Raw genomic sequence first — 24347 nt, forward strand, 5'->3', positions numbered from 1 at the left:
CACAGTAGGCTCAGGGTCAGGGAGGCCCTGTGGCCAGACTTTACCCTGCAGCAGAAACCCAGGGACCACAAGAATCACTGAAGCCCCTGGGAGATCACAAACCTGGGTGTGAATGTATCAATTCGTTCTTCTCAATATGTAACATCCTTTGCTACCTTAAAATTTTACCAACAGGGCGGCGCCTGTGGCTCAGTCGGTAAGGGGCAGGCCCCATATACCGAGGGTGGCGGGTTCAAACACGCCCCGGCCAAAATGCAAAACAACCAGAAAATAGCCGGGTGTTGTGGCGGGCGCCTATAGTCCCAGCTACTAGGGAGGCTGAGGCAAGAGAATCGCTTAAGCCCATGAGTTGGAGGTTACTGTGAGCTGTGTGAGGACACGGCACTCTACCAAGGGCCATAAAGTGAGATTCTGTCTCTACAAAAAAAAAAAAAAAAATTTTTACCAACAAAGAAAGGATATCACACAAGCCATTAAGTGGCAATAAACGTCTGCAAAAAGATATACAAACTGTCTAATAGTAAATACATACAACATTAAGAAACAGTAAGCATAAATTTAAAAGAATGCATGTTAAATGTTTAATATTTGTGGAAAGGAAGCTACACACACATAAATAAAGGTGCTTTTTAAAAAATGTCTCAGTCAGCTTGGATGCTGAAACAAAATACCACAGACCCAGCAGTTTTAACAACAGAAATTAATTTCTCACAGCTCTGGAGCCTTGAGGTCCACAATGAAGGTGCCATCCACTGGGGTTTCTGGGGAGGCCCCTCTCCTGGCCTGTAGGTACTGTGTCCTACTGGTGCTCAGCAGAGTAAGGGAAGGAGAGGGAGGGAGAACGAGAGGGAAAGGAGGAGGAGGGATGGAGAGGGAGGGAGGGGAATGGAGAAGGAGGGAGGTATAGGGAAAGGGAGGGGCAAGGGAGGGAGGGAGGGGTGGGAAGAGAGCACAAGCATAGGCCAGCCCTCTGGGTCTCCTCTTACAAGGACCCTCATACCAGCAGATAGGGGCCCTCTTACATCTTCACTCAGTCTTAACAACTTCTCCAAAGGCCCAATCTCCACACTGGGGTTAGGACTTCAAAACATGAGCTTGTGGAGGGCACAACATTCTATCGTAGCAGACATTACGGACAGAGCCCTCCCGCACAGCGCAGGCTGGGTTCTGGGAGGAAGGGTGCTTACGCTAGTGTCGGCCACAGGCTGGGGAGTCGGCAACTGCACCACGTATCTCCAGACATGGGCGGTCTGATCTCCAGAAGCTGAAGAGAGAAAGCGGGAAGGTTACCAACACACAGCCATGCACAGGTGACCATGCGGCTCAGGCTCCTGTGACCCAGGGAGGACAGAGTGAAATGACAGGCACTTTATTCACACGGCCATCTCTGAAACCACACAGCACCAGTGAGAAGAGCATAAACACACAAAACTAAGATGTGATTATAGGGTAGAAAGTTGCTGAGTTCAGAGAAAACTGACAAATAGATTTTACTCTCCATCTACCTGGTCTCCGTAAACTGAACCTTCTTGACACCACAGCTAGCAACTAAAATAGGTCCTGGCATGGCTCAGAAAAGTGAGTAATTCTCGTATTCATCCCCCAAACACTGAGCGGACCCTACAATTTGCCGGCACCTGTCAGTATGGCCTGCAGGTGCAGCCCCCTTCCTCTCTCTGAATGGGCCCAAGTTTGCAAGGACACACCCAAGCGCCCCGCAGGCCTCAGACACCTGGGGCAGGCGTCTCCCTCATGGGAACAGCCCAAGTCCACCTTCCTTCCTGCTGCAGAGGCCCTGCAGGAGCAGCACCATGTCCATCCCAGGCTCACCCCACCATCCCCTCAGCTGCACCCACTCCCTCATTGTTTCCACTAGGGCCACCTGTCTTTGGCAGCCCCCAGGCCGTGGGCTCCTCAGACGCTGAGTGGTATGTAAGTCAGCACTTGGTCCAGGCCTGCTCGGGTGATCCCTCCCACCAACCTTCCCCCTCGTCTCCTTACATGTGAATGCCCCCACCAAACTGCACTCGGCCACCCGTACCTTGAGCCTGGTCACCTCCACTGCCCTGTTCTGCCCCCAGGTCAGCATAGTCTGGCCCAGGGACCAGATCCAGGCAGCCCCCAGCTATGTCAATAAAGCTGCTGCACACACAGCACAGCCACGCTGCCAGAGCAGCTGTGACAACAACAGGACATGTGTCCAGCAAAAGAAGCCTGTCCCCTGCCTATGCAGGAAGCAGAGCTAACCCTGGTCCAACGGCAGCTGACACACCCTCCAAGATCATCACCAGTGAGCCCAAAATATGAAAGGGTGTCTGAGAACTTCACAGGAAGATCCTCGCTTCAATAAAGCTTCTGCCCAAAAGTGATAAATGAAGGTAGGTTTTTAAAACTACTAAGTGAAGCTATCAAAGCTTAGGTAAATTATCTAAGAAGGAATAAAAATGCTGTGTCTGGGGATTCCTTTTCTCACTTCTTTATTTCAGAGGCAAAGAGAATTAGGACACCCAGCAGTACCACAGGCCACCAAGGAGCTGGGTCACCGCCCACCATGAACCACACAGGCAGCAAAGACGCGCTCGACAGAAAGACGGATTGTAATGTCACAACAAGTTCAAGTTACCCTAACTGGTTACGCACTGTTGGCTTTAAAGGGACTACTCAAAGCAGTTTTTAACTCATTTCTCATTTGATTCATAAACTGCCTACTACAGACTGTCTACATTTTGTAAAAGCCAAAGATTATTCTGATGCTACTGGCAAGAAAGGAATACATATTTGTTCTAAGAGTATCAATAGGTCTGTTCAATAAAGGAAAAAAATCAACATACCAGTGAGAGCCAACTGCTCTGAGGGATGAAACTTTATAGAATTTACTGCAAAATAAAAATATGATAAAAACAGGTTATCAATATTCATTAGCTACAGTATATATTTTAAAATTAAAATAATAATAGTTTGATAATAATCTCCCATTCAATTAAGTGATGAGTAAATGTGTTAGAACAAAATAGCAAAGGCACAGACCACAAATTGCAGAATTTCAGGACACAGAAAAAGAATATTAAGAATCTCTTTCTCTCCACAGACAGGGAAGTTGTTAGAGCTACATATCAATCAAGTTAAGTCCCACCTGGCCCAAAGCCCACCACCCACCTTCCCAGTCTGTTCTGTGACAAGTGGAGGCCCAGGAATGCAGGGACACAGCCCTCCACAGCCTCAGGGGATGGCTGGAAGGGGGCAGACCTTGTCCTTGTCCAGATATATCTTCCAGGGACACTGGCCCTCTCTTGATAAAGGACCTTGAGCGAGAGAGGGGCCTCCCTCCTTCCTGCCCTGAACGCAGACAGGAAAGCTGAGCATGTGGCCAGTGCGACCACGGGCGCCACAGCCAGCACATCGAGGCTGGAACCTAGCTCGACAGAGCCACCCAGGTCCCAGCCCACTCCTGAAGCCATGCCCACTAGGGTTTCCTGAGAAGAAGGGGTCTCAGTGGGCTGGTCAGCCTGACACGAGAGCTGTGCCCACATCACAGGGGAGCACCTTCACTGCCACATCTTCTAGGGAAAGGGCATGGCCCCGGCACAGAATATGAGGTAAGGAAACAGCGACACCACTGGAATTATTATTTTTTTTTTTTTTTTTTTTTTTGAGACAGAGCCTCAAGCTGTCGCCCTGGGTAGAGTGCCCTGGCATCACAGCTCATAGCAACCTCCAACTCCTGGGCTCAAGCGATTGTCCTGCCTCCACCTCCCAACTAGCTGGGACTACAGGCGCTCGCCACAACGCCCAGCTATTTTTTGTTTTGTTTTTTTTTTTTATTTTAATACTGTTTATTAGCAGAAATCTTTTTGATTAATTCTTGATATATTTTAGAATAAGTAACAACTTATATTTTAAATAATTAGGTAATATAAACCAGATACCGCTAAGAGATAAGACAGCTCTCTCATTAGTGCAGTATTGGCATCCATTGGTCTTTTTTTTTTTTTTTAATTAAATCATAGCTGTGTACATCAATACGATCATGGGGCACCATACACTTGTTTCATGGAATATTTGACTCATTTTCATCTCATTAGTTGACATAGCCCTCCTGGCATTTTCCTAGTTACTTTGCCAAGACATTTACATCTCACATTTGCCAAGGCTCACATGTACCCTTGTAAGATGCACCACAGGTTTTGGTTGCAGCCGTCATTGTTGTTTGGCGGGCCAGGCTGGATTCAAACCCGCCAGCTCAGGTGTATGTGGCTGGCACCTTAGCCGCTTGAGCCACAGGTGCCGGAATTATTTTTTTTAAGAAACTAAGAAATTGCTAGAACATGTTCTTTTTACCATTAACATTAAAATACAGGTAACTGTGGTAGAGACTATGACACCTTTTAAGTAATAAAGTTAAGCAATAAATAATGTTAAAAATAAACTATAACCACAACTACTCATAGCATAAATGCTTCCAATTTCGGTGAGAAATCCTGGTAAGATCAGTGGTTTATTTTTACTCCACTGTCTTTCTAAACCTTCAGCAAAGCACCTGTGGACACAGCCGACCCTGTTACCTCAAGACTGCTGGAGGCAGGAGGAAGAGGCCCCCGCCAGCCTGTGGGCACCTGCAGCCCCTGCCCAGGGAGCATGGCGACAGCTCACCGTCAGCTGCCAAGAGTCGTGCTCAGACTCCAGACCTCCCACGATGACGATGCATCTACAGTGGGGCTGGGGACTGGGGCCCCGCCTGGGTGTGACACACAGAGAGTGTGGCATGAGAGTCGCGTCGCCTTCTGTGGTAGGAGGTCAGCAGAAGTGGCCAGAAAGGAGCCACCAGGTGCAGCGCATGAGTACATGCTGCAAAAACGGGGAGGCAGCACCCCTGTGGCCAGAGCAGCAGGGCAAGGGACGCTTGCGAGGGCCTCGAGCGTCTGCTGTCGGCCAAAGGCTGGGAACGACCCAGCTCAGCGAGGAACACACAGCACGGACAGGCTGAGAGCTGGGCCTCTCACCGCAAACAGCAAAGCCAAGAACGCAAAGGAGAGGTTCACAGAGCCACTCCAACAAGCACACGGATGTGGAGAAGGCCCCACAGCCCCACTGCCAACATGGAGGGAGTCTGAGCGGTCTGGACAGATTAAACCAGCCACAACACTCCCTCAACCAAAGCCTGACCCACAGCAAGGCCCCAACTCCCTTTCGTTCTGTAATGGCTAAGAAAGGTGAGGATGCTACAGGGTAGGTCATGAGGTTTAGGGAAAGAAGCCGTCTCTGCAATGCGATGTGCAAAGTGGGCACAGCTGCTGATGGAGAAGCTGCAGCAGGTCACCCAGAAGGTCCAGCTGAGATAACTGAGCATCAGAGTTTCCACACAGACCAAGCAGCCTCCTACTGGAAGAAGGAGCTAGGCATGGTGGCTCATACCTATAATCCCAGCACTCTGGGAGGCCAAGGCAGGCGATTGCTTGAGTTCACAGGTTTGAGACCAGCCTGAGCAAGAGCAAGACCGCATCTCTTGAAATAGCCAGGCATTGTGGTAGGTGCCTATGGTTTCAGCTACTCGGGAGGCTGAGGCAAAAAGATTGCTTGAGCCCAAGAGTTTGAGGTTGCTGTGAGCTGTGATGCTACGGCACTCTACCCAGGGCGACATAGACTCTGTCTCAAAAAAAAAAAAAAATAGCCGGGCATTGTGGTGGGTGCCTGTAGTCTCAGCTACTTAGGAGGCTGAGGCAAGAGGATCTCTTGAGCCCAAATTTGAGGTTGCTGTGAGCTGTGATGCCATGGCACTCTACCAAGGGTGAAAAAGTGAGAGTCTAAAAATTAGCTGGTGTGGTAGTGTTCACTTGTAGTCCCAGTTACTTGGGAAGCCGAGGCAGGAGGATCGCTTGAGCCCAGGGATTTGACGCTCCAGTGAGCTGTGATCTCACCACTGCACTCCTGCTGGGGTGACAGACCCGTCTCCCTTGAGGCTCTGAAGCCAGGCACTGACTTCTCTAGCTATGAAAGGCCCAGATGGCACCTTCTTCCAGTAGGAGGCTGCCTCCCAACGTGCCATAACAGGTGTTAGCCACCACACTGGGCCCACTTCAACTTTCCAATCTTATTATTTAGAAAATACATTTTGTAAGGCTAGAGCTGCCACAGACAGTGAGTCCTCTGGTGGAACTGGGCAAAGTCAACTGAAAACCTTCTGGAAAGGATTCCCCATTCCAGGTGCCACTAAGAACATTTGTGATTCATGGGAGAAGGTCAAAATATCATTAGTGGGAGTTTGGAGAAGTTATTCATAGCACAAGATTTCAGTGGAGGATCAAGCACAGGGGCTCACCCCTGTAATCCCAGCACTCTGGGAGTTCAAGGCAGGTGGATTGCCTGAGCTCACGAGTTCGAGACCAGCCTGAGCCAGAGTGAGACCCCACCCCTAAAAATAGCCAGGTGTTGTGGCAGACACTGGTAGTCCCAGCTACTCGGGAGGCTGAGGCAAGAGAACCACTTGAACCCAAGAGTTTGAGGTTGCTGTGAGCTATGACGCCATAGCACTCAAACCAAAGAGACTGAGACTCTGTGTCCAAAAAAAAAAAAGTGATTTCAGTGTAGAAGTCACTGCAGATGTGGTAGAGACACAAGAGAACTAGAATTATTCTGAAGATGGGACTGAGCTGCTGCAACCTCATGGTGATGCTGAGCAGATGAGGAGCTGCTTCTTATGAACGAGTCTAATTCTGGCAAAGGTGATCTGAACACTGTCTGAATGACAAGAAAATATTTAGAATAAGCTACAAGCTTAGCTGATAAGGCAGTGGCACCATCTGAAAGGAGTGACTTCAATTCTGAAAGAAGTTCTACTGAGGGTAAAATGCTGTCAAGCAGCACCTCATGCTGCAGAGAAAGCTTTCTGGGAAGGAAGAGGGTATAATGGGGCAAAGTTCACTATCATCTTGTTTTAAAAACTGCACAGCACCCACCACCCTAACCGGGGAGCACCACCACCAAGGCAGGACTCTCCATCAGCAAAACAATTGACTTGCTGAAGGCTCAGATGACTGTTAGCATCTGGGTTTGAACCCGCCACCCTTGGTGTATGGGGCTGGCGCCCTACTACAGGTGCCGTCCCAGCAATAAGGTATTCTTAAATTAAAGTATTCACAACTGACCTCTGAACAACACAGATCTGAACTGCATGGCCCCTTACACACAGCGTTTCTGCTGCCCCTGAAATGGCAGACCCAACAACCCCACCTCTTCCTCCTCCTCAGCCTGCTCAATGTGAAATGTGAAAATGACCAGGGTGGGACATTCAGGACACTCCACCTCCACTTAATGAACAGTAAATACATGTCCCCGCCTTATGATTTTCTTAACATTTTATTTTCTCTATCTTACTTTACTGTAAGAACACAGTATTCAGGTGGCACCTGTGGCTCAGAGGGGTAGGGCGCCAGTCCCATATGCCGGAGGTGGTGGGTTCAAACGCAGCCCCGGCCAAAAACCACAAATACATAAATAAATAAAAATTAAAAAAAAAAAAAGAACACAGTATTCGATACGCATAACAAAGTATGCGTTAATTAAGGCCAGGTGCGGTGGCTCACACCTGTAATCCTAGCACTCTGGGAGGCCGAGGTGGGTGGACAGCTTGAGCTCTAAGTTCAAGACCAGCCTGAGCAAAAGCAAGACTCCATCTCAACTAAAAATAGAAAACCTGAGGCAAGAAGACTGCTTGAGCCCAAGATTTGGAGATTGCTTTGAGCTATGATGCCAACACACTCTACCCAGGGCAACAGCTTAAGACTCTGTCTCAAAAAAAACAAAACAAAAAGTGATACTCTTGCCTCAGTTTTTCTATTTTTAGTAGAGAGAGGGTCTCGCTTTTGATAACAAAAGAAATAAAGAAAAATTAATGTACAAAGTAAAAAGAGGAGGAAGAAGCAGGGTTAGGTTTGCCGTGTTAGGGGCATCAGAAATGCCGCGCGTAAGTGGCCATGCAGGTCAGATCTGTGTTGTTAGCATAATCCAGGAAGTCCAACATCCTATTAATATGAATTCCAAAATACATAAATATTTCTATTTCTCAAAACATTTATTTACAGATTGAAAAGTCACAGTGAACGGCTAACACAATTAAATAAAAAACAAGTCCACAAGCCAAAAAAACGAAGTCCTAAAAGCCTTTAGAGAGAAACATCAGATCACCTACAAAGAATCAAAACAGCATTAGACTTAACATCTTAAAAGCTATAAAAATAGATTTATATAATAATGCCCTCCAATTTTATGAGAGAAATTTATTTCCTATGTAGAGGAACGTACTTGCCAAATTATCAAGTGTAACGATTGTCTACTTTTCAAACACTTAAGACTTGAAATATGTCACCTGCCAGGTGCCCTTTATAGGGAAGGTCTTGAAAGACGGCTTCTGTGAGAAGCAATGAGGGTCCACAGAGGCTGTGACAGAGGGCCCAGCTGCAGGACCACAGGCCACCAGAGGCCTCTGAGGACTCGGATCCCAGAAGCTAAGGTGGGACCTCCAGAGAGGAAACAGGAATGGCATGAGGGACAAGAGACCTTTGAGTCTGTGCTTACACGCTATACACCTGGCAGGAGACTAGGGGGAAAAAAGGACAGGCCTGACAAGTAAGTTTGTGAACTCATCCTAAAGAAGATAGAAGAGCTGTGCCCCACCGCTGAACACCACTGCGGTCACCTTGAGAAGCTATGCACCCACAGCAGCGCCTAGTCCACTCTTCAAAGCAATTATGGAACTCTTTCTGGAATGATCAGCAGAGCCATCATCACATGTGGGGTCCGACATTAAGTTTGTGAACTCAGCACTGTGCAAACAACTCAGTGAGGGCCCAGAAGCTGGTACCTCAGTGTCTCACAGCTATGTTTGTGGTCACGGTACTGTTTGTGATTGTGGTTGTGTGTTTTTGTGTGCTATACAATAGCTCTGATAGTTACTCCAGAAAGAGTTCCAAAACTGCTCTGGAAGGTGGACCAGATGCTAGCCTCAGGGCACAGCTTCCCAAGGGGAGCACTCTGAAGGTGACCACAGTGACACTCTGCAGTGCGGAATGTAGCACTTTTCTAGGATGAGCTTGAGAACGTAATTGTTAGACCCCCATAAGACAACTATTGACTTAAGAGAAAACAAAACTGGAGATGAAATTATTGTTCAACTCTTGGGCAGGTGCAACACCATAAGATAATCATAGTTACTAACTGTAAGTATCCTCTTCCATAAACATCATGACATCACTACCTGGGATGACATGGAAGGGAGAAGTATGCATGTGAGGAAAATCTTCATGTCCTTAAGAGGAAACAATTCTTTATATAAAACTCTAAAGTTAAGAAATAATAAAAAAGGCTGTTATGGTGGCACCTGTAGTTCAGTGGGTAGGGCCTCAGCCACATACACCGAGGCTGGCAGGTTTGAACCTGGTCCGGGCCTGCTAAACAACGACAACTGTAACAAAAAAAATAGTCGAGCATTGGGACAGGTGCCCGTAGTCTCAGCTACTTGGGAGGCTGAAGCAAGAGAATAGCTTAAGCCCAGGAGTTTGAGGTTGCCGTGAGCTGTGACGCCACGACACTCTACCAAGCGTGATATAGTGAAACTGTCTCAAGAAAAAAAAAAAGAGCTATTATGTAGAAAAACAGCAAGAACAAAGAGGAAAACTTACAATAGCTGTGGTCTTCTGGGAAGTGACACCAGGAAATGAGGAGGATGGGGAGGAATGAGGCAGGACACTGCCAGTGACCTTTTATGTAGTCACATGTGTTTAAGTTTTAAAATGTTTTAAAGGAGTAAATTGAAGTGATGGACAGAAACAGAGGGTACAGCCTCATCCTCTGAGTGACATTCTTCTCCATTTCTGAGCACCTGGTGCCCTTCAGCACGGTGTCACAAAGTGAGGGTGAGGCGGGAGCACCCAACAGCTATGGGCGAGAGGTGCAGAGCAGGCAGGGGAGGGAGAGACGCACAGAGGGCCAGGGGAGCTACTTCCATGCTGAGGGGAACAGAGGCACAGACAATGACTGAAGGAGAGAAAGCCTGAGAAAGGGAACAAGACAGTCCGCAGCGCCCCCACCCCACCTCCCGGCCATGGCTGGGACCACAGGATGGACAGGTTGCACCCAGAGGGACACATCCACCTGCATGTGCACCCCTGTACATGCCGCAAGGGATGCCACCTGAGTCTTCCAACAAGGTGAAGTGTGCAGAGGCAGGTGTGGGAGGGGGGTGAGGGCCCCCAGGCAGGGCATTTGGGCAGGCACTGATACGTACACGGGTCTAACCAGAAAGGCAGGACCAGCTACTGGATAAGCATTAAACACAGCACAGAAGTGCATTTTCAGAGTGTCCTTTATTTAGCCTAAAAGTATCCAAATTCACTACATCAAAACTCAATCTCTAAAACAGATACATATTTTGTGATGAATAACGCACATCCAGAGCATTAAAAGAAAAAACAAAAGAATCCATACATTTCAGTAACAAAATTTCCTACACATGCTGATGTCCAACATGAACTAAAACACAGGCTGTGTGCACACTGCCAAAGGAGTTCTACTTCCTCAAGCCGTACGGGCTACAGACACACAGTTTATCCTAGGGTCTGGCTGCACCACACTGTCCCCTCACTATGGGAATAGTGAATAAGCTTCCAAACAAGTAGCTGGCTTTATGCAAAATTCTAAACACGAATCAAGTGGGAAGCAGCCGGGGGTGGCTGCCAGGGCAGTGCTCACCTGAGCCGGCGTGGCCCGCATACTTCACAAGGCACCTCCCCGTCTCGATGCTCCACAGTAAGGCCGTGTGGTCTGCAGGGTGAGAGAGACAAAACCCAATGTGGCCATCACCAATTTTATTCATGTTTTGATTAAAGAGTAATGCTCTACTGGGAAGTGACACTAATACCTCCTGCAACTTTGACTGTTACTCTGTAAACTTCAGTTCATCAAAAAGACACGTCCAGGATCGGGCAAGTCCCAACATGTCTGCACCAGGAACTCAGCTTGGCTGTGGCAGGCTTCACAGTTCCATAGTGGTTTACGTGGCAGCCTCTTTATTTCATGTACATATCAAAACTTTTCAGATCTTCCCATATGCAAATCCCAACACCATCCAAACCCACTTGCAAATTATTTGAGATAATAAGTACCCCTCTGGGCCTTTCCTTTTTTTTTTTTTTGAGACAGAGTCTTACCCTGTTGCCCTGAGTGGAATGCTGTGGCATCACAGTTCCCAGCAACCTCAGACTCTTGGGCTCAAACAATCCTATTGTCTCAGCCTCCCCAGTAGCTGAGACTACAGACACATGCCACAACACCCAGCTAGTTTTTCTGTTTTTAGTAGAGACAGGGTCTCACTCTTGCTCAGGCTGGTCTCAAACTCCTGACCTCAAGTGATCCTTCTGCCTCAGCCTCCCGGAGTGCTAGGATTAAAGGCGTGAGGCACTACGCCCAGCCAGGAACCATTTTCTTTTAAAGTAAACTTTCTAGGAAAATCTAAGAAATACATGCCAGGGCAGTGTACATCCAAATGAAATTTATAAAATATAAATAAGGACTCTTTTGCTTTTTATTAAATTGTGATTTCTGGCTGGTCCACCAAAACCAGCCACACTGACCATCTCAACGTGCAGCTCATGCGCATCGCCACATTAGACATGGTTCATAAAGTGTCTCTTTTTTAGAAAAAAGAAAGGAGGGGCGGCACCTGTGGCTCAAAGGAGTAGAACACTGGCCCCATATTCCAGAGGTGGTGGGCTTACACCTGGTCCTGGGCCAAAAAGAAAAAAAGAAAGAAAGAAAGAAAGGCATCTAACATCCCACCCCAGAGACCCCTGCAGGCACATCCTAGGGCATCCCTCCAGCCTCCACTGCCCCAAGCTCCAGGACAATAAGCATTTTTCCCTTGTTACCACAGCATTTCCCTCGACTGTACTTCCCTGTTGTAAAAAATGTCAAATACATCTGCCAGTCTGAAGCAGACAAAATAAGTCCAATAAAAACACTCCTAATGTTACCATTGCCATTCACTCTCGACACAGTGAAGTTAAATCCACCCAAAACAAGCATGTCCTTCCACAGAGAATCAGGCCACAGTGATTGTGACTCACCCACCAGACCACACACCATAGGACACAGACAGGACACCACCCCCAGGACCAGGAGAGGCAGGACGCAGACAGGACACCACCCCCAGGACCAGGAGAGGCAGGACGCAGACAGGACACCACCCCCAGGACCAGGAGAGGCAGGACGCAGACAGAACACCACCCCCAGGACCCCGGGAGAGGCAGGACACAGACAGGACACCACCCTCAGGACCCCGGGAGGCAGGACGCAGACAGGACACCACCCCTAGGACCAGGAGAGGCAGGACGCAGACAGGACACCACCCCCAGGATCGGGAGAGGCAGGACGCAGACAGGACACCACCCCCAGGACCCCAGGAGGCAGGACGCAGACAGGACACCACCCCCAGGACCATGGGAAGGCAAGGCACAGTCTGTGCTCCTATATCTAGGTCAAACAGTCATTATTTCCAAGATCCCTTGAACACGGACGACTGTCCTCAGTCCCTGGTCAGCTGTCAGCAGCACTGTGCTTCAGCAGGCTGGTGAGATCAGTGCGTACTCACCAGCTGATGCAGTGCCCAGCACCACTGGCTGTGTCCTGGCTACACTGACATCCCAGATGCCGTCCCTGTGGCCGATGTACTCCTTCACCAGCTGGCAGACAGCCCTGGAGGTGGTGGTCTTAAAGCTGGAGACAATCTACAATGGAAAAGGAAAGCAACATCTTTAAACAACTCATTGAAGTGAATTTTTCAAAGTTCAAAAGCACAAAACAAGAAAGATATCTTGCGAAATATAGAAATCATTGAGGACGATCTTTGAAACACTAAAAAAGCCCTGTAAGCATGGATGGGACTAATTCGGTCTGCATGGCAGCCCAGGCTCATGCCAGAGACGGGGTGAGACCCTGCTCCCCACTTTACCTTGAGCACCGTTGGGTACCAGTGTCATACACAGAGAAAGGGCATGCTGAGGGACTCAGTGATTTGCCCCCAAATCAGCTGACAGAATTTCCTATTTTTTTCACAAAACACCACATAGCTACCAGCATCCAGGACACAGTCACAGGGGACACCCCCACACCCTTCTTGAGGATTACTTTGATCACTGGGGTACTTTCATTTTTTTGTTTTTTACACCAACCATATATTATCAAGAGGGAAAAAAGCCCATGGTAGGGAGGAGTCAAAAGATGAGACTCTAACGGGTAACTAGGTTTGTTCAGATTGTTTATTGAGCTCTTGCTGGGAGCAAACACGGGGCTGAGGGAGGGCCCTGTGCATGGATCTGGCCTTCAGAGCCCACGGTGTGAAGGAGACAGACACAAACCATGCAGACGACAGGCACACACACAAAGCCGAGTGAGACCGGCAGACGACGGGCACACACACAAAGCCGAGTGAGACCGGCAGACGACGGGCACACACACAAAGCCGAGTGAGACCGGCAGACGACGGGCACACACACAAAGCCGAGTGAGACCGGCAGACGACGGGCACACACACAAAGCCGAGTGAGACCGGCAGACGACGGGCACACACACAAAGCCGAGTGAGACCGGCAGACGACGGGCACACACACAAAGCCGAGTGAGACTGGCAGATGACGGGCACACACAGAAAGCCGAGTGAGACTGGCAAGCACAGCTTAGTTCTCATTTTCTCTTAGAAGGAAAAATATAAAGTGAGTGGAAGAAACTAGTCAAACACAATGATTTCTTCAGTTTGGTTTTTAAATTTTTCTCAGGTAAAGAACAGCTTTTTAGCTTTTAAGTACATCAGAATAATGTACATTATTTCGAATAATGAAATCATAGAATTAAGTAAAAAACAAAAATTGGTGTCAACATACACCATGTGTTAAAACAGATTTAGCAAAGCCCTGAAAACGCATCTGAATTCATTCTTACATTAACTCGTGAAAGCACAATCCACAATCCACTGTACATCAAGTCACATTCAAAACATTCCCCCCAAACAGTGAAACGAAAAGCTTGGTGAAAAGGCTGACAGTAATATAAACAGGTACCATTGGACATGGTTTAAACTTAACAGAAATTAAAGAAACATTTGCTCAATCTCAAACCCACCATAATCTTCTCTTTCTGAAAGATAATTATCTTACGCAACCCGGCAAAATTATGTCTCCCCATCATGGGACATGCTTTTGGTTACTAAAAGTGCCACTTGGATATTAAATAACAACATTTTAGGAGGGACTGAAGTTAAAGAACACACAAAATCTGCCCCCATCATAAGTTTACAATTTCATATTCTAAGTGTTAAAGGAAACCAAGGGCTGCAGCCTTGCCTTACACCTTCTCAGTCCTGCCCCAGCTGCACGTCCAGCAGAACGCGGTGCAGAAGGTGTGAGTGCAGGGACGTGAGCGCACACGTTGCCTCCCACGTGCCGAAACTCTCTGCCACCGATTAAAGGACTCTTTGCTTTTAAAAATGGTGACTAAGTCACAATTACAAACACCCAAAAACAGGCTGACTCAGAAAAGTCGCAACCGAAAAGCAGCAGAATGAAACAATAAGCTGACGCTTACACCCGCCTCCCGAAGCACCTTGACTGGGACGCAACCTGGCACTTTTTAAAACTCAGAAATGGCTGTTTTCACAATGACAGAGGCTTATCTTTATAAGAGTATCTGCCAACAGGGCAGTGCCTGTAGCTCAGTGAGTAGGGCACCAGCCCCATATACCAAGGGTGGCAGGTTCAAACCCAGCCCCAGCCAAACTGCAATAAAAAAATAGCCAGGCACTGTGGTAGGCACCTGTAGTTCGGGAGGCTGAGGCAAGAGAATCACCTAAGCCCAAGAGATGGAGGTTGCAGTGAGCTGTGACTCCACGGCACTCTACCCAGGGTGACAAAGTGAGACTCTGTCTCTCTAAAGTCTCTCTAAAGAGGCCTGCGGGTCACACTGCCTTGGATCCTCCCAGGAGCTGTTACCAGAGACACATCACCAGCCTCCTGGGAGTGGGGCGGCCTCCTCTGGTCTCCCTACACACACACACACACATCTGGGCCCCCTACACACACACACACACACACCCGCGCGCGTGCGCGCGCCCCCTCCACACACTCAAGTGCTCCTGCTATCTCACCAAACTGCTACTTGCCTCTCACAGCTCTCAATCAAAAGAAAGGAAAGTAATGAATTTTTCTTGTTGCATTCATGCTTAGCTTTAATACCAAGAATCCATGCTGGAGTACAAATCAGAATATATTCTGCCACCAAGTTATTTAATTTTCAGATAGTGTCTTACATTTTCATTATTATTTTTTAAAATAGGTACACATAGCGTGCAAGATGCTGTAAAGACCATTCGTAATATGTCTCCTATAAATTCAGATGAATTTCTGGTACCTAAAAGGACTGGGGCTTTGTCTCTAATACACTTTTTAAGGTTCTACTGTACATACTCTCTTAACTTTGCCCAAATCTTATTCTGTATCGCTCATGGTAAAGGATAACTTTATAAAATCCTTTCCTCCTCCACTTCAGAAATAACAGAAAGTTTTGGAACATTGTATGCACACGATTTGTAAACACAGAAAAAGCAACATAACTGAAGATAACATAACAAGAAATTAAATGAGGAAGAACATAATTTCAAACTTCATTTTGAAGAAAAAGATTATTAAAAATTTCAAAACTAGGTATTACATGACAAAAAATCAAATAATTTAGCAACTTATATTCTAGATGTCTTCCAATAAAAGAAAACAGAAAATGCCAGCAAGTTCAGAATTTCTTTTTAGTAACAAAGAACTGTCAAAAAATTTCAACTACAGAGAAGCACAGCAGGACAAGACTTCCTCCCTGCCCACCTCACCAGTCACCGCCCACTCGCCACCCTACGCAGCAGCACACAGGGAGCAAACCAGGAAAACCCAGAGCTCACAGAGGCTGTGGAGGCAGGCCACAGCACACACACTGAAATGTCAACTTTCCCCAGGTCAGCAAAAAAGGAATGTGCTTTTGCTAAAGTCAGGTAATTAATTTACCTTTTGTATCTGTAAATTAATCTGCTCTGTCAGAGACAGATGAATTCCCAATTACATCTCTGCCACGTTAAGGAGGTCAGCACAAGATACGTTAAGGAAAAACAAAATAGCATAAATGCCCCTATTTGCCTCAGAGGCAGACCTTCAGTTCCTGATCATACGCAAAAAAAAAAATAGAAGGGAAAAAGATAGTGAATCAAGATGTAAGTTCAGCTCAGAACATAATTTTCATAATTTTATACCTATTTACAAGTTTTCTCTAAATTCAAAACCTGTATAGTATTCTCGCTTATACTACAAAACCTTTATATCAAGCCAATTAACAATCAAAAACATATATTCCCTCTAAAAACAATATATTTACTAATACAGAATATATTAGTCCCAATAAATACTAGTGTAAGTCTGTCTGCATCCTGTGGCCACTTAACATATGATATTCCTTTCAGAAAATGAATTGTCCTAAAAACCACTTATGTTTTTCTAATCCACTTTTCTAACTGGAAAATACGCAAATTAAAGTACGCATCTGCACACTTAACCACCACAGGACTGGCTCGAGCGCCAGCGCCTGGCATACCTTGCTGGTGGAAGCCTTGTACGTGGTCTTCAGCTTCTGGGAAAGCTGACTGGTGCTGTGGCTGGCTGCAGAGACAGAAGTGACAATCAGCACAACTGTGCCCCAAAGAGTCACCTCACAGGGAGAAAGTGGAGGGAGCCCCACAGGTTAGTGTTGTCCACAGCAACATCAGCAGGGGGCAGAGCTGGACAAGAACACACACCCTGAGAGCCTTACCCTAGACCAGTGCTTTTCAGCCTTTTCATATCACAGTACATTTGAACCCATCAACTTCTGCAGTATACTTATGTTGATCAAAAAAAGAGCAAAAAAGAAAATATGCTTACTATGCTTTGAACAGTCGAAAATAATCTAATTAATAATCTTTAAAATTTTTCCAAGCACATCTAGGAACTGTTTCATGGCACACTAGTGTACTGCAGCACAGGGGTTGAAAATCACCGGGCTAGACCCACACCCGAGTTTGGAATTTCCAGGTTTGCTGACATCAAAAAGGCAAACCAGTCAGAGTCCTTTCCTCAGTGCTGAAGCTCTGCACACACCCTGCAGGGCAATACGGGCACATGGGTCACCTTACCTTTCGTCTTAAGTTGGCCCTTACTCAGTTCTGCTCCATCAATAGCCTGTCCGTCGGCAGCTAATCGTTCGTTAAGAGTATCAATTTCTCTACGCACTGGAAGTAAAAAAAAAATTTTCAAAAATGTAAAGTACATTTTTATTTTTAAATATACTCACCAGTTCTAGAACTTCCACACATAAAAATGTTATGTTAGTATCACCTAAACAGCGACATAAATAATATTCTGATAAGCAAGATCATAAGTCACGGAGTTCCAAAAAACTCAAGACATCATTCCAAATAGTATCATTGAAGATACCATTCCAAAACTGAAAGCTTACACATGCCTGCTACCCTGTGAAGACGGCGCCCTCAGGGCCTGAGCAGGACTCCCGCTACCCCGTGAAGACGGCGCCCTCAGGGCCTGAGCAGGACTCCCGCTACCCTGTGAAGACGGCGCCCTCAGGGCCTGAGCAGGACTCCCGCTACCCTGTGAAGACGGCGCCCTCAGGGCCTGAGCAGGACTCCCGCACTTCAGCACAGCTTCCTTTGTACTTGCCTCTATGTGTTAAAAATATTCTGCTACTGGTGGCGCCCACAGCTCAATGGGTTGGCCACACCGAGGTTGGCAGGTTTGAACCCGGCCCAGGCCAGCTAAAACAATGACAACTGTAACAACAACAAAAAAAACAGGACGTTGTGGTGGGCGCCTGTAGTCCCAGCTACTTGGGAGGCTGATGCAAGAGAATCACTTAAGCCCAAGAGTTTGAGGTTGCTGTGAGCTGTGACGCCGTGGTACTCTACCCAGGGCAACAGTTTGAGACTAAAATTAGAGGTGGACCATTTGTTTACAGAAACAGTCGCCAGGAGAACAGTCGCCAGGAGAAAGTAAAAAATACAGAAAATATTTCCTTTGAAGAGTGTGATGGGGTCAAGGGCTATGGACACCTTTTCTTTTAATTCTATTTGATTTTATTAAGCACACAGAGGCATTACTTCCAAAATAAACAGAACAAAACCAAAACTAAAGCCAAGCTAATTCAAAATTCTTATGATTTATGTTTACTAAGTCATATACTACATAAATTTTAGGAAATTTTCAAATGATGGCACATGTAACAAAAAACATGAATCAAAAGTTTTCTGAATCTGGCCAGGCCAGGGGCTCACCCTGTAATCCTACTATTCTGGGAGGTCCAGGTGGGTGGATTTCCTGAGCTCAGGAGTTTGAAAGCAGCCTAAGCAAGAGCAAGACTAAAAATAGGAAAACTATCCGTCTCTATCAAAAATAGGAAAACTAGCCAGGTGTTGTGGTGGGCACCAACAGTCCCAGCCACTCGGGAGGCTAAAGCAAGAGAATCGCTTGAGCCCAAGACTTTGAAGTTGCTGTGAGCTGTCATACCACAGCACTCTACTGAGGGTAACTGAGTAAGACTCTGTATCAAAATAATAATAATAAATAAATAACAAAGTTTTCTAAAGTATTTTCTTTTTATAAAATCATAATTCAGATTGGTAGATGTAAGAAGCAGGATAATGGCCCCCAACGATGCCCATTCCCTAAACACCATAACCTGTGTGCACAACACCTCATGAGGTACAGGCACCACTGCAGGGGAAAGGCCTACCCAGGGCTATCTGGGGCCCAAATCAATCACAATGCACCCTCAGAACAGAAGGGAGGCAGAAGGGTGAGTCAGAGAGCCAACCAGGGGACTCCCCAAAGCGGGTAGCCAGGAAACCTCTGTCCAAAACTGTCAGGAATTAAATTCTTTCACAATTCTGCCAACACCCTCACCCTCTGAGTCTGCAGAGAGCCAAGCCAGACCTACAGACCGCAAGGCCATAAACGTGGACAGAGCCACGTCAGACCTACAGACCGCAAGGCCATAAACGTGGACAGAGCCACACCAGACCTACAGACTGCAAGGCCATAAACGTGGACAGAGCCACGCCAGACCTACAGACTGCAAGGCCATAAACGTGGACACAGCCACGCCAGACCTACAGACCGCAAGGCCATAAACGTGGACAGAGCCACGCCAGACCTACAGACCGCAAGGCCATAAACGTGGACACAGCCACGCCAGACCTACAGACCGCAAGGCCATAAACGTGGACACAGCCACGCCAGACCTACAGACCGCAAGGCCATAAACGTGGACACAGCCACGCCAGACCTACAGACCGCAAGGCCATAAACGTGGACACAGCCACGCCAGACCTACAGACCGCAAGGCCATAAACGTGGACACAGCCACGCCAGACCTACAGACCGCAAGGCCATAAACGTGGACACAGCCACGCCAGACCTACAGACCGCAAGGCCATAAACGTGGACACAGCCACGCCAGACCTACAGACCGCAAGGCCATAAACGTGGACAGAGCCACGCCAGACCTACAGACTGCAAGGCCATAAACGTGGACACAGCCACGCCAGACCTACAGACTCTAGGCAATAAATGTGTGCTTCTTTAAGCCACCTGGTTTGTTACAGCAAAACAGAAAACTAATACAATGGTGAATATCCACCCACAAATGTTCTCTCAAAGATCTCTATGTACAAATAAGAAGTTATAACAGTATATTAAGACAGGAAATACTCACATTCTAAGTTTTCAATATAAAGGTTTTCAAACTCTCTTTCTATTTGTCCAAACAGTTCCAGGAGGGTACTGCGAACCGAGGAAGGGAGTTTCGAATCCTGCAGAAGATGATTTTATCCACAATGAACACAGGAACGAACAAGAAACGCTACCACCAAGCACCAATGTATTTCCAAAGTGAATAATCTTTTATCTTAAACTCTGGTTTTACAACATTATAGATTTATTTCCTATATATATAATATTTAAACAATTTAAAGTTTCAAATTTCTATGGAGGAAACTCTGAATAAAATTGTATAAATGGCTACCTAGAGTAATATGGGGCTTAAGAACAAAATAATAGGCCAGGTGCCCGTAGCTCAGTGGTTAGGGTGCCGGCCACATGCTCTGGGGATGGTGGGTTCAAATCCGGCCCAGGCCTGCTAAACAAAAAATAAAATATCCAGGTGTTGTGGCAGGCATCTGTAATCCCAGCTACTTGGGAGGCTGAGGCATGAGGACCGCTTGAGCCCAAGAGTTTGAGGTTGCTGTGAGCTAAGATGCCATGGCACTCTACCAAGGGTGACCAAGTGAGACTCTGTCTCAAAAAAAAAGAACAAAATAATACGACTTTCCCTTTGCAAAAGAGGACAAAAGACCACCTTATATTCAAAAACTTGCAAATGGAGAGCAAAGGAGGGCAGTTCCCAAAAGTGCAACTGTGTTATGAACAGCCTCAGCTCTGTGCCCAACTACTGAGCCCATACGTTAACGTGATGAGGAGCACATTAGCAGAAGTGCCTGCACAGAGCTGCCTCTACAAAAAGGTTATCTCCTGTGACCTTACACAATATGTAAAGACAACTGTGAAAAGGGAAAACATGCAACCCTCAGCAATAGATGCAACATCTCTTAAGTGAAATCATTAACTTTAAGTTCTCAGCTGGGCCATGTGCTTCACGCCTCTGCCCATCCTGTACCTCCAGCCTCACTAAACATCAAGGAGGCAGCAGGCAGGAGCAGCACTCACACCCCTTCCACACTGTGGTCAGCGCAGCAGGACCCTGGGCACAAGGTATCCTTTCACAATGCACTAATACCCACGGCTGCCCTGGGCAGTCAAGGTCCACTCCCACCTCCCTGAGACCTTCATGACACCTTTCTGTCCCCACAATGTTTCTAGAATAATGTCTCAGTAATGAACTGCTGCTAATGTAATTCTGTAAGTTACTTTTCAACTATTTATATGGCATACTTTTCTTTATTTTTGATGAGTTGCAAATTTTTAAAAACAAATGTTTATTATTAAGTCCTTCTCAAAATAGCTTGTTAGAGAAAATGACAGCACTTTACTTTTTCTTTTTTGAGACAGTGTCTCACTATGTTTCCATCAGTAGAGTGCCATGGCATCATAGCTCACAGCAACCTCAAACTCTTGGGCTTAAGTGATTCTCTTGCCTCAGCCTCCCAAGTAGCTGGGACTGTAGGTGACGGCCACAACACCCAGCTATTTGTTTTGTTGCAGTTGTCTAGCTGGCCCAGGCTGGGTTCAAATCCGCCAACCTTAGTATACGTGGCCAGTGATGTAACCACTGTGTGACCAGCATCAAGCTGATGACAGCACTTCAGCAATACGAATTTTACAATTATCACAGAATTCTCACATAAATACACATGAAACAACTGCTTTAAAACCTGAATCTGGTAGAATAGGTACTAGAGTCTCTCAAAATCCTCTAAAATAGCAACAAAGAACACGAAAAAAAGGAAAAAAATCTTAAAATAACGATGAAAATTAAAATTAAACCTTCAAAGAGGAAACTCCAATAACTAGAGGACATAATCTTGCACTGAACTGAGAGTCACAATCAGTCTTTCACTCTCTGTCCTGCCCATGGCCTGGGCACACTCCATAGCTCTCCGTCCACTTCCCTCCTTGGATGTCGCCCCTTACAAGAGTCTCACCATGTCCTGTGTGAGGCCAAATCGCCCACAGACATTGACTCCTACTATCTACACCTGTAACACTTTAATGTTCAGCAACTAGACTGTCACATTTACTTGACTATGAAATGCATCATGCGTTTGATGAAAATTGTTATGAAAAACAAAGCTGAAGTGTCAGCATTAACCTTGTTTCAAAAGTAAAGATGATCAAGAAACTCAACATACAGAGAAGAATTTTTGCACAAGGAAACTGAACCCAAGAAAAAAGCCTTAGAACTACTTTTCCTTTTCCCATCATTTCTCCTTGATTATGCCGTTCCATTTATAGGCCCTAACGTGAAAGATGTTGAACTTTTGGTACTTGACAAAGCTCAAGACAGGAAAGCTCTAAGCCAGCAAAGCTGTGAGACCAGTTTGCATCTCACTGCAGGAGACGGACACACACTGGACACAGCACACCAGCCAGCAGTTCCTGACCACAGCTGACACAGACCACAGGCTCTCTGCAACAGAAGCCCCTCCCTGAGCTAACTTGTTCCTAAACTCCATCAGATTTGCAACTCTAAGGTATGAAAAGCCAATCCTAACATGACTTCTCACTCACACCACTCCTGCACATCACCCAACAATGGAGAAAGTGCGTCTAACCAGGGGAGGTAGGGAATGTGTGCTCTTAGGCTGCTCCTCACACACCTACCATGCCAGTGCCTGCACCCGGCAGTATGGCCCTCCCTCCTGCTCAGCGCCCACACCGGCCACTCACAGAACAGCTTGCTTGGTCCCACTCCAAGTAACTGTACTTGTTCAACAAACAAGCATCACCTAGAGAACGTAGGAGGCCCACAAAAGAGGGCCACAGAGTGCTGCAAAGGACTCAGCTGCTTGGTCTGGAGAATGCCACGCTGCCTCCCTGGGGGTCACCATGAGACACAGCGACCTCCTTGGACTGTGTCACAATGGACAACAGACATGCAAGAAAGCCAGAAGGTCATGATTCCTCACATGGAGGTAACTCTAGAATACACCTGCAAAAGAGGTGCTAGAATTCTACCACCTCTACACACTGAAAGACTCATCTCTGACTACTCTCCCACACTATCGAATATGGTAGGCATTTAAATTTCAATGTAAAGTATTTAAATTTTTAAAAATTAAAATTTTAGGTTTTGAGACACCAGCCACATCTCAACCATCCAACACCCACATGTGACTCCTACCATATGGCACAGAAGGAGAACACTTCCACCACCACAGAAGTTCCACTTCACAGCTCTGACATCACTCCTCAAGGGCTGTGGCTAAATCTTGCCCCCAAAATTCACATGTTGGAGTCCTCAGGCCCAGGACCTCAGAATGTGGCTGTGTATGGAAATATGGTCCTTAAAGAGGTGATTAAGATAGGTGGTGCCTGAGCTCAGTGGGTAGGGTGCCAGCCACATATACTGAGGCTGGTGGGTTCAAACCCGGCCTGGGCCAGCTAAAACAACAAAGACAACTACAACAAAAAAATAGCCGGGCACCTGTCGCCCCAGCTACTCGGGAGGCTGAGGCAAGAGAATCACTGAAGCCCAAGAATTGGAGGTTGCTGTGAGCTGTGATGTTACAGCACTCTACCAGCATGACACAGTGAGACCCTGTCTCAAAAACAAAACAAAATAGGAGGTGATTAAGGTAAAGTGAGGCCATTTGTGTGCACCCACTCCAGTCCAGCTGAAGACACACAGGACACAGACTTGCCCAGAGGGACGCCATGGAGGACACTGGAGACACCATCTACAGGCCAGACCCTGACAGAGGCTTCTTGCCTCCAGGACTGTGAGGAAACACACTGCTATGACCTAAGCCCGTTTATGGGGCTCTGTTACAGCAGCCCCAGCAAAGTAATTAAGAATGTCAAAACTATTTGTATGATTTTATTTTTTCCATTAAATTAAAATATAATCATTTTACTAGAAAGCGGAACCAGACATTTATTTATTCACTCATTGAACACAAAGTAATTTAATTCTAATTAAATTATCTACTTTGTGGCAGCCATTTTGTGCTGGGTCCTGAGAGCGGTCACACTGGGCATCCGGGGGAAAGATGCCCACACAGTTCTCACAAGATCCACAACGCACATGACCCAGTTTCTCAGATCTAAGCCTTATTTTCCTGCAACATTATGGCTGATGAATTAGTTCTAACTGTGAAGAAACAGTATATACATTTATAAATATATATTAGATATACCTACAATGTGTTTTAATATAACATACTTTTGTCTAAGCTTCACAATTTTTTTTTTTATTTAGACAGAGCTCACAGCACCCTCAAACTCTTGGGCTTAAGCGATTCTCTTGCCTCAGCCTCTCAAGTAGCTGGGACTACAGGTGCCCACCACAACACCGGGCTATTTTGTTGTTGTAGTTGTAGTTGTCATTGTTTAGCAGGCCCCAGCCAGGTTCAAACCCGACAGCCCCAGTATGTGTGGCCAGAGCCCTAACCACTGACCTACAGGCGTGGAGCCACGCCTGGCTATTTTTAAAGATGGGGTCTCACTATAGCTCAGGCTGGTCTCGAACCCATGAGCCCACGCAAT

General features: G+C 46.6%; 1 protein-coding gene across 6 annotated transcripts in view; it reads right to left on the reverse strand.

The window, feature by feature from the left end:
* WDR37 (WD repeat domain 37) overlaps positions 1-24347 on the reverse strand; it is a 58072-nt gene that overhangs the window by 26948 nt on the left and 6777 nt on the right. For all 6 annotated transcript variants that reach the window (XR_008376271.1, XM_053573051.1, XM_053573054.1 and 3 more), the window contains 7 exons: positions 19840-19936; positions 17249-17344; positions 16672-16736; positions 12641-12776; positions 10744-10815; positions 2832-2876; positions 1188-1264 (listed from right to left, as the gene is read on the reverse strand). Coding sequence is in view for 5 of the 6 variants with exons in the window: in XM_053573051.1 (XP_053429026.1) it covers positions 1188-1264; positions 2832-2876; positions 10744-10815; positions 12641-12776; positions 16672-16736; positions 17249-17344; positions 19840-19936 (588 nt within the window). In the remaining variant the exon portion in view is untranslated. The remainder of the gene's footprint in view (positions 1-1187; positions 1265-2831; positions 2877-10743; positions 10816-12640; positions 12777-16671; positions 16737-17248; positions 17345-19839; positions 19937-24347) is intronic.

Source organism: Nycticebus coucang, chromosome 20 (genome assembly GCF_027406575.1).
Source record: "Nycticebus coucang isolate mNycCou1 chromosome 20, mNycCou1.pri, whole genome shotgun sequence".
In the NCBI taxonomy this organism is placed as follows: Eukaryota; Metazoa; Chordata; class Mammalia; order Primates; family Lorisidae; genus Nycticebus; species Nycticebus coucang.